General features: G+C 40.8%; 4 protein-coding genes across 4 annotated transcripts; 3 read left to right on the top strand and 1 right to left on the bottom strand.

The window, feature by feature from the left end:
* Positions 1 to 459: 459 nt before the first annotated feature.
* On the bottom strand, positions 460 to 2,662 carry hddc3 (HD domain containing 3). The gene is made up of 4 exons (XM_036543716.1): positions 2,170 to 2,662; positions 1,990 to 2,045; positions 1,470 to 1,710; positions 460 to 938 (listed from the first exon to the last, which is right to left on the bottom strand). Exons 1-4 carry the CDS (start codon positions 2,279 to 2,281, stop codon positions 808 to 810), a joined length of 540 nt encoding a protein of 179 aa, XP_036399609.1. The 5' UTR covers positions 2,282 to 2,662; the 3' UTR covers positions 460 to 807.
* Positions 2,659 to 11,007, top strand: vps33b (VPS33B late endosome and lysosome associated). Its single transcript, XM_036543715.1, has 24 exons — positions 2,659 to 2,747; positions 3,520 to 3,666; positions 3,798 to 3,878; positions 4,067 to 4,128; positions 4,241 to 4,290; positions 4,370 to 4,437; positions 4,573 to 4,618; positions 4,706 to 4,800; positions 4,916 to 5,020; positions 5,420 to 5,510; positions 5,704 to 5,781; positions 6,103 to 6,176; positions 6,260 to 6,346; positions 6,696 to 6,786; positions 7,091 to 7,165; positions 7,309 to 7,373; positions 7,644 to 7,698; positions 7,793 to 7,839; positions 8,148 to 8,280; positions 8,471 to 8,544; positions 8,726 to 8,827; positions 9,348 to 9,423; positions 9,820 to 9,942; positions 10,589 to 11,007. The coding sequence occupies exons 2-24, from the start codon at positions 3,571 to 3,573 to the stop codon at positions 10,666 to 10,668; spliced, it is 1,854 nt and encodes a 617-aa protein (XP_036399608.1). The 5' UTR covers positions 2,659 to 2,747; positions 3,520 to 3,570; the 3' UTR covers positions 10,669 to 11,007.
* Positions 11,008 to 11,862: 855 nt separating this feature from the next.
* On the top strand, positions 11,863 to 18,693 carry prc1b (protein regulator of cytokinesis 1b). The gene is made up of 14 exons (XM_036544302.1): positions 11,863 to 11,873; positions 13,104 to 13,236; positions 13,528 to 13,650; positions 13,861 to 14,094; positions 14,301 to 14,471; positions 14,556 to 14,705; positions 14,819 to 14,966; positions 15,088 to 15,224; positions 15,392 to 15,487; positions 16,045 to 16,191; positions 16,600 to 16,710; positions 16,998 to 17,102; positions 17,316 to 17,498; positions 18,622 to 18,693. The coding sequence occupies exons 1-14, from the start codon at positions 11,863 to 11,865 to the stop codon at positions 18,691 to 18,693; spliced, it is 1,821 nt and encodes a 606-aa protein (XP_036400195.1).
* A 946-nt stretch (positions 18,694 to 19,639) lies between these two features.
* si:ch73-314g15.3 (uncharacterized protein LOC368688 homolog) lies at positions 19,640 to 24,038 on the top strand. Its single transcript, XM_036544472.1, has 12 exons — positions 19,640 to 19,891; positions 20,056 to 20,144; positions 20,443 to 20,561; positions 20,733 to 20,835; positions 20,973 to 21,070; positions 21,402 to 21,551; positions 21,923 to 22,090; positions 22,172 to 22,241; positions 22,332 to 22,410; positions 22,585 to 22,738; positions 23,145 to 23,249; positions 23,544 to 24,038. Exons 1-12 carry the CDS (start codon positions 19,785 to 19,787, stop codon positions 23,574 to 23,576), a joined length of 1,275 nt encoding a protein of 424 aa, XP_036400365.1. The 5' UTR covers positions 19,640 to 19,784; the 3' UTR covers positions 23,577 to 24,038.
* The last annotated feature ends 958 nt before the right edge of the window (positions 24,039 to 24,996 follow it).

Genomic DNA, 24,996 nt, shown 5'->3' on the forward strand with positions numbered 1-24,996 from the left:
ATCGGGGTTCCCCCTGCTCCTTGTGACACTGTCAGTGCATATGGATGCTGTGTCCTCCGTAATTTGCTGTTGCGGTTTGGTGGCTACAGTTTACAGATTTTAGGAACCACGTGCATAGTTAATGCACAATAAAGGAAACCTTTTACACTTCAAAACCTTTAATATGATTTGCAATTACTGAGTCACATGGTTTAACAGCCCTTAATATATAATTAATGCACTTTTTCTAAATTTGGAAAAATGTAGCTTACTTCAGCCTTGGTCACATGGTTTTCCAGCCAAATTTGAAATGGTAAATATACATCAGCGACTAATATAATACATCTTTTACTAATATAACCTACAAATTAGGAACGAGGTCCAAAATGTCAAATAAGATTGACAATTTGTTCTGTACAGTATAAGAAATAACACGTGAAATAATATTCTGTGTTCTCAAGATCGTATCAGACTGGCGGCACTTGAACAGATTTCAGTGAAGTATGGAACACAACTGTGGCATCTACATGACCATAATAAACTTTATTTTCCCAAAAAGTGCTTAATCAATACGAATAACCTATACTGAAGCCGAAGCGTGAGATACAGCACTTCGTTTAAAACCATATATCGGTGTACACACAGTATGAGGTAATACATTACCGATTAAACCACACACTAAGAGAGATAACTTCTTCTGTAGAGAATCTGATTAAAATAGCATAGAGTTCTGAGGCCAGGGCTTAGCACCAATACAATCATTTTAGAAAGACAGTCTTTTCCGATAGAGTGAGTTCTGGCGCTGGCCCACTCTGTCTTACAGGAGCGTCACATCTCGACACCTCTCTGCTTAAAGAGCTGCTGAAGTTTGTCCTCTAGTGTTGGATTGGTGCCACGTAGTCCTTTCACTACCTGTGCTGCCCACACAAAGTACTCCTGAACCCGCTCCTCTGTCCAACCTGACCATGAAAGGAGAAAAAAACAAGAGAACTAAGGTATTAAGTTAAGAAAAATTCTTACAAAAGACAAAAATCATGACCGTTTCAGATGAGTATGTTTAAGACACCTCCAAACCCATATGACCTAGTTCTACTGATGAGATGAACCACCCATCCTGTGCACTGTGTTCACTGTTCACCCCTTTTCCATTGCTGTCCTTGCTGGTCCCCTGACATTTTCAAGGTGAGTGGAAGCCAGAAAAATCACCTTCACTTTTATTACTCCACCCTCTTTCTTTCAGAAAGTTCGTGGTCTATTTCTGCTCATGAGTGCTCAACAGTGGAGACACACGAAAACCAAGACTTTTTTCTGAATTACTCTACTTATTCCCATAATAGATATTCTTACATTTAAACTGGTGGATATTGAATTAAGCAATTCAGAAATTCACAACAGCACTGCGCTAACAGGGAACTGAGCGTGTAACATTTGGGATACAAGCCCAACTCCTGAACCACTACACTGTCACCCTTTCCCACCCAATCACTGACCAGTGGGAGTACAGCGGTTGAGGTCCCTCAGGTTGTACAGTTTGTCTGCCAGTTTGACCAGCTTGGCCTGGAGGCTGCAATGTGGCGCATGCTCCACTTGCAGACGCTTCCTCTCCTGTTTGGGCAGGGTCTTGTCATCTGTCACTTCCTGGACAATCCTTGCCACTGTCTGCCCAAAGGCAGCCTCGAGCTCCGGGATGCTCGTGTCTGTGTCTTCCACTGTGTCATGGAGTAAAGCTGCCTGCAGGGGCAAAAATGCAGAAAAAATGAAACTGTCTAGTGGTAATGTTTCATGACCTTAGTTTCATGCCAAACCCCTCACACTGTCCTCTGGCACTAGAAATAAGTATAGGTTAACTTACTGTACTTATTTAGGAATAGTATTAGGATACATGAAACATGAAATATAAAAACTACCTGCCACAGGGACGTTGGCACCAAGCTGTCCGTTCACCGTTTATTTCACAAGAACAGTATGTTACAAGCACCGAGAATTTGATGTAATCTAATTTATATTCACCTGTAGAACTTCAATGTCTGTAACTCCACCTTCGTGGCTTAATATTCGCGCCACCCCTAATGGAAAAATATTATAAAGCATAAAAATAAAGCTGATTCAACATTAAATCAGCAAAATTATATGGTGGTATCTTTCTCTCCTGTTAATGGCCACTACACACCCGACCAGGTACCTACCCACCTATCGGGTGATTGATGTACGGGGTGCCGTCCGGGTCCTTACGCCGTTGATTTCTGTGTTTTTCTGCTGAAAAATTTACGGTTTCCAGCAATATGACCAAATCTGAATTCATACTTGCGTAAAATGAATTAGCTGTATAGTGGCTAGCTTTATTTAGATAAATCTTAGGAAATCCCCGAACCTGCAAGACTGCGTGCTGTAGTTAACCAACTATTTACCTACAATCTGGCTAACTCTTTCAAAGTGCTTCTAGATAACGCTGCATACCAACCAACGCAACCATACCAAGCCAGACCCCGGAATCCTACTTGCTTAACCGGTACTAAGCAGCTAGCTGCATGTATCCGACAAGGAAACAGTATTATAAAATCACACATAAACGAACGAAACACGTTTCAGTTGACACATAAAGCCAGTTTCAATCGCAGAAATGTTTACTTCCAGTAACGTTGTCTGAAGAACCTTTTCCCGTGTCACACGACTGCCTACATTGTACCGCCGGATGTGTCCCTAAACCTGTCCGTCAGCAAACAATCAGTTGGAACGTTGCTTCCGCATCCGAAGGGACTGCCTGCCAGGTACGCTAACTGCTTATCCAATCTTGAGCTGTTTATGATGATCTGATACGCGTCCAACCCTTTTCAAATCGTTTACTAATATTTTTGGTTCTACAGTAAGTAGTGCATATTGTGCAAGTGTTAATAGGGGATGTTGTTGCCTGCTACCTTGCTAACTACTGATGTACTCGAGTGAAACGTTATACAGTACAAGTAGAGGCAGCTCACTGTACCTAAGCACTGAATGGTACTGGCTGTGTAACGGCAGTCTAGCTAAAGCAGACGTGTTCATATCTATAGCTAATTAGCTAACCATAACTTGCTAGCTGCATGGCTAACCACCGCTTTAATACACATTCAGTGTTGAATGCTGTCACGTCGTTTTAAAATGGTTGAGGTCGCTGTAGTATCTCGACACAGCTAACACTAGCTAGGAAGACTGGGTGAGCAAGCTGTGCAGTCGCTGGGAATTAACTTCGTCTGGCACAATGTCATTTTATTGTTAATTAACGAATCCTGTAATTAACAGCTAAATGACTAGGCGGGGTTGAATATTTGAGACTGTCACGACCAGGGGTTACATCATAGCCACTAGAGGCTTCATTTGTGGCCACAGCATCTCCGTGTTGTGCAGTGATTTAAGGCAGTGCCCCAATTTCCCAAGACTGACTCCATCGCATGATTGATGTATAAGGTACTAAAAAGGTACTAAACGTCTTATTTACAATGAGACGCATAAAACCGAATGAGAGGAACACTTGGGTAGCGTGAGTGACGTCGTCTCATTTTCTAGGGTCGTCTATGAGCAGTTGAGTGTTGGCTGCGGTGTCGCCTCTCTGTCCCTATGGCGCACAGCGGTAGGAGAGATGCTCCTGAACTCCCTGACTTTTCTCTCCTCAAGAGGCTGGCCAAGGACCAGCTCATCTACCTGTTGGAGCAGGTACTTCAAATCCTCTCTTCATTGAATAATTAACCCCAACTTTCTAAAAAAAAACTCAATATGCTAAGAAATCAAGAAAACATAAAAAATTAATTATATTGTATAACCATGTCGCCACCTTTTTTGACTAGCTCCCAGGGAGGAAGGACCTTTTCATTGATGCAGACTTAATGAGCCCCCTGGATCGTATTGCTAATGTCACAACACTTAAGGTAAATCTTATTGGTTTGTCTTTCTTGACTGAATTACATGGGTATTGCAAAATAAAAACCTATATAGCCTATAGTCTATATTACCATTCCCATTGTAATTTACATATTTCTTGGAAAGAAACACATTTATCATCATGTCTTTTTTACATAACAACTGGACTGACTGCCTCCTTGTCTTTTCTTTCTAGCAACATGAAGTCGACAAACTATACAAAGTGGAAAACAAACCAATATTCAGCTCATGCGATCAGTGAGTTACAGCATGTCTGTATGAAAATCCCAAGTTTCATTGAGTGACATACACGTATCCACATCATTTCTGTTAATTTGACATTATCTTTCCATATTTCTGTCTTATTAAGATTGTGCTTTCTGATTCGCCCCCGAATACAAACTGTGAAGTGGATTGCTGGTAAGTAGGACTTCAACAATCTGTTGTCTCATAAAAACTGAGCGGAAACATTTGCCAACTCTTTTTTCCATATTTCCAGACATTGTCAATGCAGACAAGGCCGCAGGGAAATTCAGGAGATACAAAATCATCTTTAATCCACAGAAGGTGAAGTTCTGCCTCTTTTATTTCAGCTAAAGTATGAAGACACCTTTGTCATTAAAATAAAGTGAAATACCAACAGGGCCAACCATAACTCTTAAAATTACTGCAGATGCCTCACTCTTGATTATTCATTTGCAGTTCTACGCATGTGAATCTGTGTTGGAGGAGCAAGGAGTCTATGGTGGTAAGTGGCTGCACAGTACTAGTACTCACATTGCAAAACTACACATCCCCTACAGAGTCATCAGAAATGGCTCTCTCTTTCTTACAGATGTGAGCACTGACGAATGGGGGTTTTACCTTCTTCCCCTGGACGATGACATCATTAGCCTTGAGCTTCCAGAGTTCTTCCGGGACAACTTTCTGGTATTGACGAACTGTTGAAAACGTATTGAGTGCTTAAATCTGAACAAATTAATAATGAGAAATGTGAAATCGGCATTTCATAGTGAAGTTCTATGCTGTCACTTGTTGGTCTTAGGAGGGAGACCAGCGCTGGGTGACTACTGCGGGCAGTGCACTTCACCTCCTACACTCTCTGTATGGCCCTTTCTCAAAGATTTATGGAATTGGTCGCTGTGCTAAGGTGAGACCCAGACACAGGTGCTGCAACATTCATCACCAGGCTTGGCCAGTCTGTGTGAATCTGGTCAGTTTACATGACCGTGGCTATGTTTCTAACTTTATACTGTTGGTGTTTGAATCATGTCAGTCTTTTTAGTTACTAATACTTTGACGTCTTACTCGGCCATATCTTGGACGCCATTAATCTTGCCAGACTGTGTGATAGCCTTGTATGTGCTGCACGTGGCATGTTTGTTTTGCCAGACTGTGTGATAGTCTCAGTGTGTCCGGCCTGGTTTAGATGCCGTATGAATGTTGCCAGATTGGGTGACACAGTGTCACAGTGTGCACCGCTTAATTTAGGTGGCGTGTGAGTCCTTCCAGACTGTGTGATGGTCACTGTGTGTACTGCTTGGTTTAGATGGCATATGAGTCATGGAGGGAGCAGGTGGAAGATGGGGAGCCAAAAGCGCGCCAGCCTGAAATTGGGAACGTCTTTCTCATCGATCGAGGTATAGTATAGAGACTCCCCTTGTGGACTGGTATTCTTTGTATTTATATTTGTGGGGTTCAGGGGATTATAATAAGTAAGTAAGTAAGCTACTGTATGTGCTTACTCTGTGAGTGCCACGTTTGTCCAGCACATTTCCTAAAAAAAGTTTTTCTTTCACATATTTACTTTCTCCTCATTTTTCTGTTGTGTAGATGTGGATTTTGTGACTCCGCTCTGCTCCCAGGTAGTTTATGAAGGACTGGTGGATGATATATTCAGGATTAAATGTGGTAGGTAATTCTGTACAAATTATCTGTATTTACTACTTTAATTGAAAAGTTGTGTGTTGTATAATTATAATCAATGATAATTACAGTCACTCATCAAATAACTGTGATTGTGAGTATACCAGTCACTCTTAGTACTGTCTCTATACACATGCCTTTTGGCACTGACAAGCATGAATCAAGTGTGGTTGGTAAGTGAGGTCTGTTACATGTGCAATGTTTGTGTACAGAATAGACTATACTCAGTGTTCAGTGGATTAGTGAACAAATAGATTCTTGTGATAAGGCATATTTTATAGACAGTTCTGCTCTTCCCATATTCAGGCAGTGTGGAATTTGGTCCTGATGTCACCTCCACTGATAAGAGTATGAAAGTAATGCTGAACTCCCAGGATAAGGTGGGTCTGAGAGAGAATGGCCCTTTGTTATTGTGCTGTCCTCAGTGTGTCAGCCACACTCTTACTGGCCATTTGTGTTGCAGGTGTTCAATGAGATCAGGAATGAGCATTTCTCCAATGTCTTTGGCTTTCTGAGTCAGAAGGCCCGAAACCTGCAGACGCAATATGATGTGAGTGTTTCTGTCAGGTCAGACTAGCTCTTAAGAGCATTACTGACTTCAGTGCTGTAGTAAATAATGTAATATTATGAATGTTAATTATTAACAGCTGTTGTTTTAAATGTTATGAAGCCAGCCTAATTCAGGTCTAGACGTGCTTCAGTTCAGCAAGTTTTCTTCATTTTATCAATAAATAATCTGATTAACAGGTTAATTAAGTAACAATTAGAAAACCTTGTTGACTTCTGCCATATACATCCACATTCTCTTTGGACAGTTCTTTCTAATGAGCCTTGGCAAACTGCAGTATGACTCATGATGACGCAGCAGACTTTCTCTTCGCTCCTTCCTGTATGTGCAGAAGCGGAAAGGCATGGACATTAAACAGATGAAGACTTTTGTCTCTGAGGAGCTGAAAGGGTTAAAACAAGAGCATCGGCTGCTGAGCTTGCGTGAGTTCCTGATGCACCTAGCATCCTGTCACCTCAATGGATAAAAGCAATCCCATCTCACACACTCTCCAAGCTTTTTCCATGTAATGATTTTAGAATGTTACATATGCAAATGAACATGAGAACAAAGCTTTGGACCATGAGACACTCCACACATACAGAAATTTTACTGGTGTACAATGGAATTTTTACTGGTCATGGAAACATAATTGTAATTCGTTTTACACTGTTTATTCACAGCTATGCAATATTCCCATGAAAGACTCAAACTGGTAAATGCACTAACTAGTCATTTTTTCCACAGATATTGGTGCAAGTGAGTCAATGATGAAGAAGAAAACAAAGCAGGACTTTCAGGAGCTTTTAAAGACAGAGCACTGTGAGTCTACCCAGCAGCGTGGTGTGAAGCCGAGTTTAAGATCATCGTGTCAGACTATACTATCTTTATGCAGAACATTTCAACCTCTTCTGAATTTGTTAAAATTTGTAAAAACACTGACTTATTTTTGGTCCCTTCTTCAGCTTTGCTAGAGGGCTTTGAAATTCGAGAGTGCATTGCCTACATAGAGGAGCACATAAACAGACAGGTATGTGTATGGACCCAAAGGCAGAGCAAGCAAAAGAGTTGGAAGTGATTTCAGAGTATCAGTCAGTCTATTTATCAGGGTTGTGTTGCTCATTCACCAACAGGACAAAATCCTACCAGCCAAAACTATATTCATATTCAACAACCTGATAGTCATACATTTATCAATGATGCATGTTCATATTTAAAATAATGAACATTGCCTGTCCTCTTCATCACCATTGACTATCCATTTCCATCCATTGGCTGAGCCGTATTTGTTGCCCACCAGGTCTCTATGATTGACAGTCTGCGACTCCTCTGCCTCCTGTCCCTCACAGAAAATGGTGAGCCTCTATGTCACTTTCTCTCCATAAATTAACAACCAAATTACGGAAGTGTCAATGTCTGAAGTTAATTACATTTAATTTTGCCTTTTAGGGTTACTGCCAAAAGATTATCGATCACTGAAAGCCCAGTACCTCCAAGTGAGTTTGTTGAAAGATGCTAAAATATTCTTTTATACCTAAAATGGCATTCCATTTGAGCAAAGAATACACTTGCCTGTTTGATTCTCTAGTAAAGAGCAACAACGAAATTGATGGAGCTATCATGCCATTAGTGACATGCAGATGTCCAACTTTAAAGTCTTTAGATTCATTCAAACATGTATGTGATTGACAGCACACAATAAACCTCCTTCTATCAAGGGGTTTGTGGAATCTGTCTCTCCCAACAATTACAGTGTCCTTTGTCGGAGGCATGGCTCACTGTCTGTGTGTGTCTTCTTCTTCAGAGTTATGGCATAGAGCACCTCCTCACGTTTGCCAACCTACGGCAGCTGGGACTGCTAGTGGAGCAGCAGCCAGGGGAAACCCTCACAGCCATGGAGAGCAAAGTGGGAAAACTAGTGAATGACAAGACTGCAGGTGAGCCACAGGCTTTACAGACTAAGATCCAATGGCGAGCACTCTCTGATGAGCAAAGTGATATAATAATGTGTTCCAGAAGGTAGCATATAGCCTGTGGAGGATGAATTCTGAGTCCAAACAGGCCCTGCTGTGGATACTGCATTTTGATGGAAATGTTGGTGCATAACACAAGCATTATATTTTTCAGGAAAGCTGACCGATGCCTTCTCATCTCTGGCAAAGAAAAGCAATTTCCGAGCAGTGAGCAAAAGACTTGCTCTGGTGAGTAATCTGCAATAATGTACGTTACAGATCACCATTAGTCATGTTCCTGTGTGTGCTTGTCGAGTCCATTAAACTGCTTTTGTTTGCCTTTGATCATTTAACGGGGTTACTTTGATAAAACGCTCGGCCAGAACATGCTGTGACGAGATGATTACTGTAACCACTTGTTTGTTTTCAGGTCCCAAAGTCGGCGGAGGAGTACGACCTCAGAATCCCCCGGGACATGGCCTACATCTTCAGTGGAGCCTACATCCCCCTCAGCTGCAGACTAATTGAGCAGGTGGGCACACACAATAGCGTGTCATTTTTACTCACGTAGACACCCAATTCAAAACCTGATATCACAAATTTGTCTGTACTTGTTGTCATGTTTTTTTGTAGACATACCAGAAATGAATACAATTTAAACATGCTATCTGTCTAAATGGTGTTTTATTAGTTTAAATCTCTCAGTATAAACATTGTTTTGTTCTTTTGTTCTATTTTGTGTCATGTAACCAGTTGGTGGCACCTTTTTTGGGATTTGCAGATAGTCTAGCTGCATGCTAATAATTGCTGTAATACAGCGGGTGCCAGATACTTTTATTCTGACTGGTCTTGCTTTGAATTAAGTGTTTATCTTTTGCACTCTTTTCACCAAATTTATTACTGTAACTTCAAAAAATTAAAAACATGTAAAATATATATTTTTGTAAGTAAATGCTTGTAATACTGTGATATGGCACGGTGTGGGGCTCTTTTGCTCACCTGATCACAGTTTTAGTTTGTCATGAAATGCCATTGTGCCTCCATGTTTACAGGTTTTAGAGCGTGATGGCTGGACAGGGTTGGAGGAGGTTGCACGCATGCTCAATGGAAATGAGTTTGTAGTGTCAGGTGAGTCTCTCAAGCTGATTTGTTTAATGTTACAGTATGTGACGTATTAAAGGCAGCCATGCTATTTGACTGTGATGTCTAAGGTGGAAGTTAATCAGCTGACCACAGTATGATTGCATTGAGGTACTGATGGGAATTACACTCCACTGTAATTAACTAGAGAGAAACAGTCTCCTTTTACAGTACATTTACTCATTTAACAGATGCTGTTATCTAGTGAGACTTACAAGTAGGAGTACAGAATGCATCTAATTAGGTTGCACAGTCCTGAAATAACTAGGGTGACTGTTAAAATTGAAACTAAGAGCCAAGATGCAGACTTAAGAAGTGGTTCTTCAGCCTGTGGTGAAACTTGCAGTCTGTTTCAGTGCATTTAACACCTCTGTGTTGTGTCAGCTGGAAACAGCAGTGCAGAAACTCGACACAAGACCGACGCCCAGCGCATCATCCTTGTGATGTTCCTGGGGGGCTGCAGTTACTCTGAAATCTCAGCACTCCGTTTCCTCGGCAAAGAGAGAGGTGAGGAGGCAGACAGGAATTCTGGGATATGACCAACCCACATATATTTTGTATGCATATGTTTCATATGATTATTGACTACAAATGTACATAACAATACCTTGCCAGAAATATTAAAATATTTCCTGATGAAAAAAGTTAGATGAAAAAGAAAAGCTTCTTTCCAAAGTAAAAGGTAAACTTGTGGCGGAAGCAAGATTGTAATGAACAAACTGCAAGAATGCAGATATTTTAAATCATAGATTCTCAACGACCATAAACATTTACCCATTTTGAATTAACTTTTGTGAATGGCATTCCAATAGATGATAATAATATTTAATTAAAAAAAGAACAGGTCCAGGCTCCAGTCCTGGTTTTACCCTGCAGTTTTGTGGTGATTGCTGTGTTAAAAGCTGCTATTGTAGTACCTTTAATCAATTTTATGAGGAAGTACAGTTGAAAATGTAAGCAAAAATAAAAGCAATAGTTTCACTTCCTTATTTGACTGTTGTAAGTATAGGACTGGGGTGTGTGTTGCATGTCCACCCAGGGTGTTAGCCAATGGAAATAATGATTTTTATTGTATTATTTGCAATTAAGTAAAATACATTATTGTACAGTATTTTATGCATACGACATACACTGTATTTTTTTTTTTTTTTAGGTTATAAATTTATTGTGGTAACAACAGCCATTATAAACAGTGCCAGAATGCTGGAGGCTTTGTTGGACAATCACATGTGACTCCTGAGTGCTTCCTGTAAGGACCATTGGAGACATCCGGCTCCAAGACTGAGTCTTCCATGAGAGTCTCACAGCAAACGGCCACACAGATCAAGACATGGGAGAAATCTGACTGTGCCAAGTTTGGATGACCAATGGAAGAGTATTTTGAGTAGATACTCTGCTGTTAAATAGGCAGTTACTCAAAAGATCTTATGTTCCAGATGATTTCTTTTACACTAAGCTGCTTTAAATAAAAAGTCTCATTGGGCTTACTCATTTTTAAATGCTTCGAGTCCGATTTGATTATTTTGTCACACCCAAAAAATGCTGGCTGTATATATTCAAATATACTGTATAGGCAGGCACAGAGAGGAATATGTAGAACAACGGAAGAATATGTAACATGTTAGAAAAGTGAATGACATAACGCCATATATAGGATGGGCTTGCTAATTTAAATTATTGTGACTTGAAATGTATTGGTGCTTGAATGTGAGATGGCACGTTATTCGTGTTTGTCCAGGGCGCGTAACTGGAACAACATTTATCCTCTGGATGGGACCAAAATAAAGTGCGTCCATATGAATGCGCTATTTTAAGTCTTTTAATTTACAAACACAAATGGCCATCATACGTGTTCTTGCTAGTTGCTAGCTATTTTTGTTCCTCTAACGTTAGCGAACGAACGGTTTGTATCTGAACATTACTGTCAAACTAACTAAATGTTAGCAAGTTGAACTGCATCAGGCAGGCAATGCTAGGAAAAATCTAACAAGTGCTGCTGTGTAGTGCACAACAACTGCTAATAAGACCAAATTCCGTCGGAGGTATTAGCTGATATCCTTAGAAATATCAATGGCATTTTTCGGCATTTTTCGGTCTTAAGATGTGTCCCTCCTGCTGGGGACTGCTAATGTAGCACACTGGAGTACATTATCGTGGGTGGCTGTGACGGGAAGTGCCGGGGGAAAGCGACTCCCTAGCGTTCCTGTAGCAACGTTTCTGGTGACGCGGTGGCTGTTACAGCCAATGAGAAGCTAGCCTGCAGTTTGTGCACATTTTGAATTAGAAAAAGAAACGGCGAGAAAACACAAGAGCTGGATGTGTGCTGGCTGGATAGTTAGCTGTTTAAGCTCCTGTGTTTACAAAGTTTTGCAAGATACGGAATCGGACAAAACAGAATTCTGAAAGAGGATCTGGAGCAGTGTCACTATGAGGAAGAGGTTAGTAAAAGAAAGTTAGCCAGATGGCACCTTGCTAACTTGATTACATGTGGCTCTGGAAAACTCAGCAGTTGGCTATCATGTTATTGCCAGCCATCTAACGTTAGCTGGCGGAGTCGGCACGATAGCTAGCTAACGTCAGATAGCAAGCTACCTTATTAATAATGAATACTTTTATTTATTTTTTTGCATCGTTTGCCAATTTACCTTGAATATTTGGATACGAGTCAATTATGCTTGGGACACAAATTAACACAACAAGTTAACCTTAGTTAATGCATGGCTCATATTGTCTACTAGCTAATGTTAGCTTATCCGCACTGCGGTAATGTTAGTTAACCAACTGGCTAAGTCAACTGTCTAAATAGCTAACGTGGTTTACTTTTCGACGTGCCGAGGATGCTGTCCGCTGCTTGCGAAACATGAAAACCTTTACTATCAGTTAGCTGACCAGCTAATGTTAGTGTTTTATTTAGGAGACGCCCTTTCCCACCGGAATTTGTATTTTTCACACCGGACTAAGTATTTTATCATCGAATATGAATACATTGCACAGTAACTAAAGTCTAGTTGATAACTAACCTGTTAACTGCCTTGTTACTGGTAGCTACACAGCTGGCTGACTGTCATCAGCTTGGCAGACATCAACATATCAAATTACACCGAGAAAACACTAAAATTGTCATGGCCAAGTGCAGTTTCAAATTGCCATTTAACTGTTATTTCAGATTGAATCCGCACGAATAAACAACGTGATAGCTACCATTAGCTGGCAAACGTTATCTTATTTTTTAAACCTAGAAGCGGAGAGCTGGCCGAACTGGTTGGGTGTGTCTGTCACATGGAAAAGTGAAGCCTTAGCGTCTGGTACAAATAATTAACATACCAATGACTTGAAGTAAGACTCGGCCAAAATCTGTTTTTCAGAGCATGACATCAGAGAGAGCTCAGTGGCCATTAAACAGTGACATAGTGTTAACTGTGCTAACATGACGTTGTCTATCCACTGTAGCGACTAGCCAGATTAACAGAAGGCCAATTGTGCTATTTTTAGTTACAGTCTGCGTAGTCTCTGAATGAAAGACCACTGTCCTTATTTGGCTAAATTTAAACAACCAAATCTTTGCATAATGCATGCACAGATTAGTTTATTTGTAGGTGGTCGGGTGTTTATTGTTATTGTGTTTGTTTAACTTTGACTTAATGCAAGGTGTGTTTGTCCCATGCCAGTGAGGTGCTTGCTGCTGAATCTGTGTCATGCTTGAACAAAGCACTATGCCATCTGAAAGACATCTGGGAGGAAATAGGAATCCCAGAGGACCAGAGACTGCAGAGGACAGATGTGGTGAAGAGTCATATAAAAGTAAGTAATGCCACCAAATGCAGATAGTTTCCATTCAGTTGTGACATTTATGTTGCAATTAGTTGCCCCAAGGATTGAGCATTGTGATGTAGTGATATGAAGTAAGGCATGTGACAAAGTTATTAGTTCAATTCACAGATGTTGTACCCTTGGGCCACTGCTGTTGTACCCTTGGGGAAGGTGCTTAACCCCAGCTGTATCAGTAATACCCAGTTTTATAAATGGATAATATTAAAATTGTACACTGTGTGCATTGTGTGGGGAATGAATGGATGCATGTTTTGCCTGCAGGGTCTGCTGGATATGATGATCGCAGAGGAAGAGAACCTCAAGAAACGGTTGATGAACAGCATTGAGATGTGTCGCAGAGAGCTGGACACCCTGTGCAGGGAACTGTACCTTCCCCCATTTGAGGTAACTTGACCATGGGTGCCACATAGTGTGTGGGTGATGAAGCAAATGCAATGCTGAAGTTATTAAGCCACACACCCCGCACAAACATATGCGTTTCTGAATCCATTGAGGAGGAACAGCTTGATACAGGTGAGGGAGGTCATGGTTTAGACATGCTTCTTTCAAGCCATTATCTTCAGTTTTTCAACCAATGGTCTCTGTATTTGGCAGGAGGAGGAAGGCATTACTATGCTTCAGCTGGAGAAGAACATTCGAACCCGGGTAGAGGTGATGATGAAGCAGAAGAGCCAGAGGATGCAAGAGCTCAAAGCCCTGAGGCAGCAGGACCAGGACCTGTGCGATATCCTGTGCACAGACTCTTACAGCATTAGCAGTGACTCTGTGCCGTCCCTGGAGCAACTGGAGGACTTCCGTGCTCACATTGCCAGCCTCACTGCAGAAAAGGCATGTCCACTTTAGCTTCTCTTTTCCATTCTCATGTACAGGGCATGAAATATTCATTCAGGGCATACTAATAAGATGTGAGTTATTACTATTTTTTTGTCATGGTTTGCCATCATATGTTAAGTGAGCTACATGAATGCGCAGGTGATTTGAGTTGGTTGAGTTTTCGTAATGTTGATTGTAACAGCTCTGATGTTTGGTCTAAGGAGCGACGCCATGCCGAGTTTGTTGGCATCAGGAGGCAAATCATCTTGTGCATGGAGGATCTGGAACACCTGCCGGACACTAGTTTCGAGAGAGATGTGGTGTGTGAGGATGAGGAGGCTTTCTGTCTGTCCAAGGAGAACATCTCATCACTGAGGCTACTGCTCCGTCAGGTGAGAACTTGTCACGGAACCTCACCCATTAAGACTGCTGGTTTCCCTGACTTGACTAACAGTCTGCCATTTTGTTTTGTTCAGTTGGAGGACCGAAAGGCTGAGAATGAGGCTCTGTGCAGCTCTTATCGTGGGAAGATCCAGGAGTTGTGGGATAGGCTGCAGATCCCCCAGGAAGAGAGAGATGCTTTCTCTGAGCACATGGTCATGTCCAAGAAGAGAAACTTGGAAGCTGTAAGCAGAAAAAACATCTGAATCAACTTTTTATATTAAAACTAAGCTTTTTAAAATTTAGTCTGTCTATAATACAGTCAATTTGTGTCATATATATTGTTTTCCCTTTTCAGTTACAAGCAGAGGTTAAGCGTCTAGAGGAGCTCAAACTTGAGAACATCTCCAAACTTATTGAGACAATCCGAGAGGAGATTGCCTCCTACTGGGATAAGTGTTTCTTCAGCACTGATCAGCAGGAGGCCTTTGTGCCATACTATGATGGTAAGACGGAAGTTCAGCGGGTTCAGTCAGTAGTTTAAGTGACTTCGTGAATTATCTGATTTTTGTGCACACGAAGATTCTGCACAGGTAGGAAGACACAGAAATATCTTTCTTTCTACAGACGAAATCACAGAGGAGCTTTTGAGCCTGCATGATGCTGAGATTGTGCGCCTCAAACAGCACTTTGAGGACCATAAGGAGCTCTTTGAGGGTGTTCACAAATGGGAAGACAGTTGGAGACTGTACTTGGAACTTGAGGTGAGCTAAGATGTGAATAAGAGCCACGGTTGACATCTGGAGCACATTTGCATTTTCATAACATTTGTTCTGCTTGTACCGAGTCAGTTACTCCCAGATTAATCATCTAAAATGCATATTAGCGCTGAACATTCAAACTGATCACAGACATAATGTTGTTTTCACAGAAGAAGGCAACAGATCCCTCTAGGTTTAACAACCGTGGAGGAAATCTTCTGAAAGAGGAAAAACGCAGAGCAGATCTCCAGAAAAACCTGCCTAAGGTGAGAAACTCTAGTACTTATATTCTTATCTCCTGTTGACCCTTACTGGGTTGTAGACCCATTTTGATGTTATGGTGTTGGTCAGGGTTCCCACAGTTCTTGAAAATAGTTTTATTCTAGGTTGTCATGGCAAATTCAAAAAATTTATCTGAACATTTTTCATTTACAGTGAGCAAAATATTTCTTGCCAATTCACTTGTTTATTGCCATGTTCTACCAGGTCTATATCAGTGGGCTGATATTGCTAACTTTTTTTTTTTTAGCTTGCTGGCTTTGACCTTAAGCCCACTACATAAAGTAATTCATGACCTGTGTTCATTACCAGCTAAGATCATCCACAAGTATGGGTAGAAGGTAGCATCTCAAAGTTTCCTCTTTGCAATTCCATCAATTCCAAGTAGGCTAGTATCATAGGGATTTGACAACTTTATGATTTTGAAAAAATTACATCTTCTCTTTACCCTTTACAAATCATTGAAAAATCATGTTTTATATGAGTCCGATTTGAGTGTGTGCTCCTTGCTGATGAAGTTATGTTGGTGGGCTTCTTTGATTAGCTGGAGAAGAAGCTGAAGGCTGAGATCGAGGCATGGGAGCAGGAACAGGGCCGGGAGTTCCTGGTCAAGGGCCAGAAGTTCCTGCAGTATGTGGAGGAGCAGTGGGAAATGCAGAGGATTGAGAAGGAACGGGAGAAGCAAGAGCGGGTAACAGCATGGCCACAATTAACTGCTTCACAATTAACTGCATTCATACAATGTCCACAACAGTTTGTTTTAATAAGGATAGGGCAAATATTCAAATGTTGCAACATACAACCTTCATCAGTGACATCTTTATCCTGTTGGCCATCTTTGTATACCTCACTCTCAAACGTCACTGCAGGTGTACAACTTCGAGAGGAATTTAGAAATTTGTCTCTATTTTCAGGAAGGCTGTTAATGAGTAGCTAACTTTTGGTGGTAGAACCATTTTACAATTTTATTGGGAATCTTGTTTTTATATAGTGAGGTGTAAAAGGAGTGAATCTCTGTAAAGGAATGTTGAGGTGCCATTTTAATAACTGTCCCGAGCTCCTGTCTGCCTTTTGATCCTTCTTTCATCCTTCGCAACAGCAACTGAAAAAAAGCAAGCAAACTGAGGAAGACATGCTGTATGGCACTACCATTCGAACACCGTCAAAACGCAGAATCCCAGGCACAACCACACCTGGCAAATTGCGAAAGGTAATACCAGACATCAGTTGTCAATTTGGTACATGTCCATGTCTGTTACACAACTGGAATTTCAATTTTCATGCTTTTTGTGATGAAAGGAATGCATTTTTACTATGATTGGACAAACCACCTGACCATAATCCATAAATAATCCATTAATCTGTTAGTTTCCTCAGTATTATCTTCTAATTGCATGCAGGTTTATGTAACTGTTTCTGGCACGCTGTTCAGGCTGGGGAATTTAACATGGGTGCTTTGGACTGTCATGCCACTAACATTTGCTGCGTTTTCTTCAGCTCAATGCCACCTCCAGCATCTCTAGCGCCACTCCTAACAGCACAATGCGCTCTGTCTTTGGGGGAACCATCTGCCGCTCCCCAGTCTCCCGACTCCCTCTATCGGTAAGCCAGGACAGTACAGGACACCAAGTCTTTCCTTCTTTGTCTTATGCATAGTAAACTGCCTACTGGTGCAACAAAAACAACATTGTTATTTATCCACCGTACTTATTAACTAGTTCCTCTAACATCATAACTTGGTGACTCTGTCTTATCCTATAAATGAATACTGTTGTATTGTTGTGATCTTTGCTAATGTTTCCTGTCCTTCCCCAGAATGGGCCTGTGGTGCGAACACCAGGTCGTTGCAAACCTCCCCACATGGGCCTGCTGAAGCACAACAAGGAGAACATCTCCCACGTGAACGGGCCTGCTCTGAGCGGTGGGTTGAAGACCCCAGCCAGCCCCCAGCGTACATTCAGCATTAACTCTGTTGCCAGCACCTATTCCGAATTTGCGGTAATTTCAATTTTCTCAAAAAAAAATCTGTGGCCTGTCTCTTCAGCAACACACAGTCTGGTTGTAGAAAGGGGTCCTTTGTTCTAAGTGTTAATGACAGGATAACATTAATAATTATGCATTCTCAATTCACAGCGCAGCAGTATGTTTTGCCAATATGTAAGCATGATAAAGCTAATCATTCATAATTGTCCATAACCTGACATCTTATTTATTTACTGCAAAAAACAGCTCAGTTTCTCATGGGTAAATATCTGATCATGCATTCTATTTTAAAAGGAAATTGTCAACATTGATTCCACCACCCAATCAAGGTCTGTATAAATGAATGTTTTTTGAACGTGTAGAGAGGCTTTCCAGCTTCCTCTACATTCCACATGCTTACTATCCATGCAACCATTAACCACTTAACATACTTAACTACTTTATGGTGTTAGTACTGTTTATTCCTTTAACCTGAGCTAAAGTCAGATCAGACTAAAGGGAAAGCATTACAATATGTTTCGGTACCCATAATACGTGCTGAGTTAGGCTAGGCTGTGTGTTGCTGGTCTCTATTTTTCCCCATAACTAACTGCAGAATCCATTGGGTCTGTACTGCACTTTGCATTGTATTACCTTTATGAACTTTCACAGGCCGTCTGGATGTCTGCATCAATGTTCTAACAAACTGCTGCATGATTCTTTTCACTGTTCTTGAGGAAAACTGAGAGTTTTGTATTGCACAGATATTAATCCCACCTAGATCTTTTCTTACTGCTGCCAGTAATGGTGATATTTACCAGTATTCCTTGCCATTATATGCCAAACTCAGTGATGGGGTGGGGGTCATTTAACCCAGATGAAGGTTCAAGATACGTGAACACTTATTTTATATTATGAACATGATTTATATGTCTGTGATATTATAAGTGGGATAAAACAATCCCCCCTTCTTGATCTAAGGACAACAGAGAGTAGGCATACAATTTAATTTCATGTTTCAAAAACTTATTACTATTGTTTGCTTTATAACCTGCCAATAAAATAAGGCACATGGATTAGCTAGGGTTCTTTATCTGAGCATGTATCGGCTTGTTTGGAATATCTCTTAACTGAATTTAACTCCCCTGCCTTTCCACAGCAAGAACTTGCAACGGCATCCAAATCTAACTGCAAGCCAGGAGTCCTTAATTCAACGATCACCCATTTTTGACCTGGGGGAGTGAGTGGATCCTTCATCATCCAGTGAAGGCCCCCAGCTTTGAGTGAATGGGGTCACTACAGATTAACTGGTGTCTGTCTTTGTATGTAGGTGTTGGCAGAACACATATGCAGAAGGCCTATTGACCTAAAGATTTGTAACATATTTTATTGTAGTTAATGCTTTTTAAAGCTTTCTGAGTATTGCACAGATCAAACATGTCTTTGTTTTAACTATGCTGTTTTATTATTTCAAAGAAATTGGGAACTTTTAAAAAGTTTTTTTTATTATTTTAATAACTTCTGTAACACAGACCTCCTGATTGTATCTGAGGCTGTACATGGTTTCAGGCAACTAAGAAGGAATCAGATGTAGTAAAAGTTAAGCTATGTCTAACCCAGGCTTTTTGAAACGAATCTGTTTGTACTGTTTGGGTATGGTAATCGTGAGCAGTTTGCACATTTTGTCACTACCTTTATATCACACTGCTTTCTTCTATTTATTCCTGACACACTAGTTCACATTGCTCTCGGAAATTGAACTGATATGCTTTTGGTTTGCTAATGGGTAATATTGATGGATTTTAATTCCCAAACTCGTTTGGGAGCTGTGTGTAAAGACAGAAAAAAGTGGTTTCGTGTCGGACGTGTACAGTGGTCCCATTTGCAACGTGTAAATAAACGTTTCCTTTGTTTCCCCTAAGTTGCAACCGTGCCATTTTTACAGTTTGCCAAAACGATAACATTTCTAATGATAATTGTGCTTAATTAGATTTTCCCCCATGCGTTCATGCACAGTATTGCAAGAAGTGGGGTCAAATAGGCTACATATCTGGCTGCGTGCCCTTGAGATTTTGGGAACGAAAAAATTCCCTGCCTGCTTTAAATATGCACGGACGGACATATTTAATGACGCACCACATTAACTTCCGGGGCAATGCTTTGTTGTAGTTCCCAACTGTCTGAAAGCATGTTCCGAAATTGATATTGGAATCCCGTAAAACAGCCCTGCTCACCTGAATGACTATTATATTTCCCTTCCAACCTGCAATTAAATTAAAAGTGGCATCCAGCGAGGGGAATCATTCCCCTCTGTTCTGATGAATGGATTGCTTTGAAGAGGATTTAGTCAACGCACTTCGAGAAATTGTCAACAGTAGCAACTGGCAGTGTTTAGGAAAGAAAAGCAATTTCAAATCCCAGTGCACCAAGTAAGTCGCCTTAGCTTGCTAATTGTCTCTCCAGCAAATAAATTGTAATCGCCAACTATCTTAAGCAAATGGTAATTGTCTAACGTTAGTTATCATTTACACTATGGCTAGTTATGGACACATTTGAACATGTAATGTTGATCTTTTAAATTTTGTTTCACGAGGGTTTATTCGGAAGATGGAGAACATATCGTTCTTATACGTACCGAAGATGACCGATTCTGGGCAATGGATTCATCTTGTCCCCATGAAGGTAGCTAACTAGTCTGACTTGTTCGAGAAACATTATTTCTGAAATCTGTCTTGTCTGGGAGGATTATCATCACTAAATCGCTTGGCATGTGTGTGTTTGACGTTCGCAACATACACTACCAAGCATTTAAGTAAGTGATTTAAAATATGAGAAAGTAAGTGTTCGCAAAACAAGGAAAATCAATTGAACAGTATTAACTACGATAGTTAAGAAGCAGACTAAATGATAAATAAAAGTGAAGTGAATTAATAAGTAAATTCAGATCAATCTTGAAAGCAATCATGATCATTGTGTGCAGGGGGCCCTCTCGACCTTGGTGATATTGAGGACTTGGGTAACGGGAAACTGGCGTTAATATGCCCCTGGCATCACTTTGACTTCTGTCTGGACACAGGTGAATCCTCCACTGGACTTCAGGTAGGAGCAGTGATCAACATTAATGAATGAATTCACTTGATAATCTGTACAGCATTTCATTTACACAAAACAGCTGTGGTTTTTGCTTTTAGTGTGTGATTATTTGGGTGTCACGTTCATGGAATGTTATTTTTTAATAGTGGGTTGACACATATGTTGCACTCTTCACAGAACCAAGTCTATGAGGTCAGAGTGGTCCAGGACAATGTTTACATAAACACACAAAATGCCCTGTCACTTTGTCCCATTCCAGAAATTAACACAGTGTCGTTGGGTAAGTCATAAACCAACTTTCAACTATAGTAAGTCAACAAATTATATCTTGGAGCTTTGTTGTGTGGTGATGTGCCGCTCTGTGGAGCAGTCACTTTAAAATCTAATTTCTGCATATGTGTGTAATTTATTGCTTAGGCAAGGAATCACTAGAAGATGTCAAGTCAGCTTCTACTGAAGACACACTTTGCTACTGGGCAACAAAAATCCTCTGCACTCCAGACCCCAAAGACAAGGTAATCAAGCTTCTAAAAGTAGGTATGTTGACAGTACTGTCCATATTTACAAACTTCTAGTTGGACAGGACTGGAGGTTGAGGGTTTTTTGGTTATTACATGATGTTCTGACCCCAAACATTCTGTTTTGGCCAGGTATGAAACTCCTTCTGTTCTTAATCAAGGAGGTTCTGGTGCTGCCTTTACATCATACCCCTTTGAAATTTCAAAATGAGCTGGGAAATGAGAAGACTTGAGGTTTCGGTGTTGGCAGGGATAGAAATTTCAATGCGGACCACACCGAGCTGACCATCTGGTCCACATGTTAAGAATCTTTGTTTGGACTCCCAAGGTTGCGCTGACGCAGGAAGTGCTGGAGCGGTGGAACTCTGGGAAGATCACAGAGGTTGGCCAGTCAGTGCCGCCAGGTCAGCCCAGCCGGAAAGACAACCTGACTGTGCTGGAGCCTGGGAAGATCAAACGGGGCAAAGGGGGGACTCTGGTGAGAACCTTCACACAGCCAGTCATAGCAGAGGACACTGGCTTTAGAGTCTCTTCAACACTGGGGATTGCAATTGCAGCCAAATACATTTCCAATGTGTTTTTTGTCATTATTAACTTCCAAGATAGAGGAAAAAAAAATCATGCTTATTGACACATGATTTTTTCATGTATCTGTCAGTCTCTAAATCAGGTTTGCACTCACGAAAAAAGAAAAGGGGCTTCCTAATTCACTTTAGATGTGACATTGTTTTTCTCTTTATTTACATTTTTACTATGCAGTTTTCATCACTGTATAAAACGACAACAGTATTAATGTCCTCATTACGGTGCTGAATGACTTCCTGTGGCTTTGTGCTTTTGTTCTGGCAGGCCAGCAGGATTGCCCTGTTGCACTCTCTGGCTAATATTGAGCAGTGGGCTATCGACCTGTCCTGGGACATAATTGCCAGATTCTCTTCATTCACACTGAGCTCTGGAGAGCCCCTGCCCCGCCAGTTCTTCAGCGACTTTGTCAAGGTGGCCGGAGACGAGGCCAAGGTCAGCATCATCTGCAGTCTGAGACACTATAGCTGAGGACTGCATAACCTCAGAGATAAAATCTCTGCTTTTCCTCCACAGCATTATCTCTTGCTGGAGCGAAGGATCATGGAGCTCGGCAGCTATTTTGGTGCTTTACCTGTGCACAATGGTAGGTAGATTTAATGTAAGACACCGTTCATACATATATATATGCAAGTTATAGGCCACAGAGGTCATTATGAACACCTTTTCCTGTCAGGACTCTGGCAGTCTGCGACAGACACATCACATGACCTGCTGGCCAGGTTGGCTATCGTGCACATGGTACATGAAGCCAGGTATGACAGAACAAACCCTCCAGACTTAGAATATTAATTTTTCCCTGATAATATATGATTTTGTCTGTTAAACTGTACATAAGCTGCTGTATCACACACCTGTCTGACTTGGTGCTCTAACAGATGCAGTTCATTTCCCCTGCACAAGTCAGATAAGTTTTCGTTCCTCTGCAGGGGTCTGGACGTGCATCCACAGACTCTATCACGTTTTGCAGCACAAGATGACACGAGCTCTGTAAAGGTGCTGGAGGTTATCTACAGTGACGAAATCACCCATGTGGCTGCAGGACTGAAATGGTTTACGTACATCTGCTCAGAAGAGGGACGGGTATGCTTTTAATAAGGATAAGCATTGTTCATATGTAGAGCCAAATTTGTTTTTACAAGAATGGTTATGTTTTATGCAAGTACAGGTATGTTTTATATAGGGATGGGTATGTGTTATGAAGGGGCAGGTATGTTTTATATAGGGGTGGCTATGTTTTTAGAGAACTAGGTATTTTTTATTGGGACAAGAACTTGACTTGGCCATTTTGCTTTTGAGGACACTGGATTCAGTTTCCTAAAAAAATCCATTTATGTTCAGTACAAACCTTCATATAATATTTCACCTTCCCTATCTAATGTCATATTTTGTGAAGTGGCAGTAAAGTGGAAGCAGAATATTGTCTTGCCGTATGTGGTATTTGATTTTAAAGGTCCAATCATCACTGTTATTTTTCACTATTTCTCAGGAATGCTTGTCAACTTTCCATGCTTTAGTGAAACAGCACTTCAAAGGATATCTGAAGCCTCCTTTCAACACAGAGGGAAGAAAAACAGCAGGCATGACAGAGGAGGTAGAGGCTCAGACACATTTAACTATTTTTAAAAACTATAGTTTGTTATAAAAATCATTCAATAACATTAACATGATAAACATGACTTATAACAATGTAACAATATCATACAGTATTTGAAATGAGCAGTTTTTAGTGAATAACTGCAATAAGATCTGTCTGCAAGGAGGGCCAAACTCAATGATCCAGACAGGAATGAGAAAGTAATTCATAGTGTGTTCAATGACAGTTTAGGGCAGAGCACATTGCGATTAGATTGAATCTAGCCTGTAACCTTATTCTTTTCTTCTGCAGTGGTACGTTCCTCTGGTCAAACCTTCCAGCTGACTGAAAATCGCCTCTCTTGACATCATGCTACATCATGCTACAGCTGAGTGTGTGCCTTACCTAAACACACAATCTCATCATCCCAGCTGTCTGCACTGTAGTACTGCACAAGAACAGTGTTACAGTAAAGGTATAGCAATGATAATGCAGTCAGTAGTTTACCCTCTGTAGAGCTGGCTTAGAGAACATGGAGAAAGGGTCTATGACGGTGTGCAATGTCTAAGACATTCATTTGGAAGTTCTGCATTTGTTTATTGAATTTATTAAAAATCTAGGACCAGTTATGACAGCGTTGTGGAATAAAATGATAATGACAGTATCTCACAGCAGCTGCCTTATGATGTCAGTAATCACTCATCGGTTTGTCTGCGTCCCCTGCAGTGCTCAATCATAAATCATGCAAATCCACAGAACTTGCAGTACTGTTGCCTATAATTCTTTGTCATAAAACAATGAAAATACGTTATCTCTAACTGTTATGCAATCTGAAATAATCATTGCTGAGTTGCATGGTTAATAAGCTTACCTCGTGTGATGTCCAATAAACAGCACTGTACCTGTTCACTTCCTTTTCCAGTTTTTCCACTTTCACTTCTTTCTGCCTTTCTGTGGTGTTCTCTTCCAGTCCACCTGTTTCCATAGGCCAGCTCCATGATTCTATGGAGCATATCACTCTCTTGCTGTTCCCACAACAGCAGCCCTTGAAGCCCTTGTCCATTTTCCCCTCTAATTCTGAAAGGGGCAAGAAACATGTAGAATGCCTCCGTCTATATAATGAAAAATTCCTAACAAGGTAAATCGAAAAATGGAAATAATTCAACAGCAGATCAATGTAACAAAAATCCCTTTTCTTTATGAAGCAATTTATGACAGTCATGATAGTATGGTAACTTGATCTGCAGTACAGGAGTTTTTCTGAAATGACAAGGAGAATACAGCTAGTTATTCAGTTGCCAGAGAACACCTAAATTCCCTTTATTGATTGAATCCTCTCAGTTTTTGTTTCTTTAATTATAATGACGAGAATGCCCTCGTCCAGTTATTAAAATTCTGATGTAATTCTGATGTAATGGTAGCAAGGTAGCAAAAAACCCCCCAAACATAACATTAAACTTGTGAGGGATGGCAGCACAGTCTCAAAGATATATTTTTTCCTTTAAACATCTTTTGTTATTTTATTAACAATATAAAGGTGAAATATGAATCATGCACGTGTTGTTGCATTTTTAGTTCAGGTGTTGAGAAATGCGCATGAAATCGGCTGTGCCAGCAAAATACAGTGAAAACTCATTGATTCCTCCTCGTGTTGCTTCGCCAGTGGAAATGGCAGATGTGTCATTCACCTTGCCCTGACTGCTGTATACTCGCCATAAAGGAATAAAAATCCTTCTACAACTTGCACATTAAATGACCAAACACT

Source organism: Megalops cyprinoides, chromosome 13 (assembly GCF_013368585.1).
Source record: "Megalops cyprinoides isolate fMegCyp1 chromosome 13, fMegCyp1.pri, whole genome shotgun sequence".
Lineage (NCBI taxonomy): Eukaryota > Metazoa > Chordata > Actinopteri > Elopiformes > Megalopidae > Megalops > Megalops cyprinoides.

Bases quoted from the DNA above. Each gene is read 5' to 3' on its own strand.
- si:ch73-314g15.3 (XM_036544472.1), top strand. From the start codon at position 19,785: ATGGATTGCTTTGAAGAGGATTTAGTCAACGCACTTCGAGAAATTGTC. The intron at 20,836-20,972 runs GTAAGTCATAAA...TTTATTGCTTAG, and splicing joins AATTAACACAGTGTCGTTGG to GCAAGGAATCACTAGAAGAT. The intron at 21,071-21,401 runs GTAATCAAGCTT...TGGACTCCCAAG, and splicing joins CTCCAGACCCCAAAGACAAG to GTTGCGCTGACGCAGGAAGT.
- prc1b (XM_036544302.1), top strand. The intron at 14,095-14,300 runs GCATGTCCACTT...GTTTGGTCTAAG, and splicing joins CCAGCCTCACTGCAGAAAAG to GAGCGACGCCATGCCGAGTT. The intron at 15,225-15,391 runs GTGAGCTAAGAT...TTGTTTTCACAG, and splicing joins GACTGTACTTGGAACTTGAG to AAGAAGGCAACAGATCCCTC.
- hddc3 (XM_036543716.1), bottom strand. From the start codon at position 2,281: ATGAATTCAGATTTGGTCATATTGCTGGAAACCGTAAATTTTTCAGCA. The intron at 2,046-2,169 runs GTGGGTAGGTAC...TTTTTCCATTAG, and splicing joins GTACATCAATCACCCGATAG to GGGTGGCGCGAATATTAAGC. The intron at 1,711-1,989 runs GTGAATATAAAT...TTGCCCCTGCAG, and splicing joins CAGACATTGAAGTTCTACAG to GCAGCTTTACTCCATGACAC.
- vps33b (XM_036543715.1), top strand. From the start codon at position 3,571: ATGGCGCACAGCGGTAGGAGAGATGCTCCTGAACTCCCTGACTTTTCT. The intron at 4,801-4,915 runs GTATTGACGAAC...TGTTGGTCTTAG, and splicing joins TCTTCCGGGACAACTTTCTG to GAGGGAGACCAGCGCTGGGT. The intron at 9,424-9,819 runs GTGAGTCTCTCA...GTGTTGTGTCAG, and splicing joins AAATGAGTTTGTAGTGTCAG to CTGGAAACAGCAGTGCAGAA.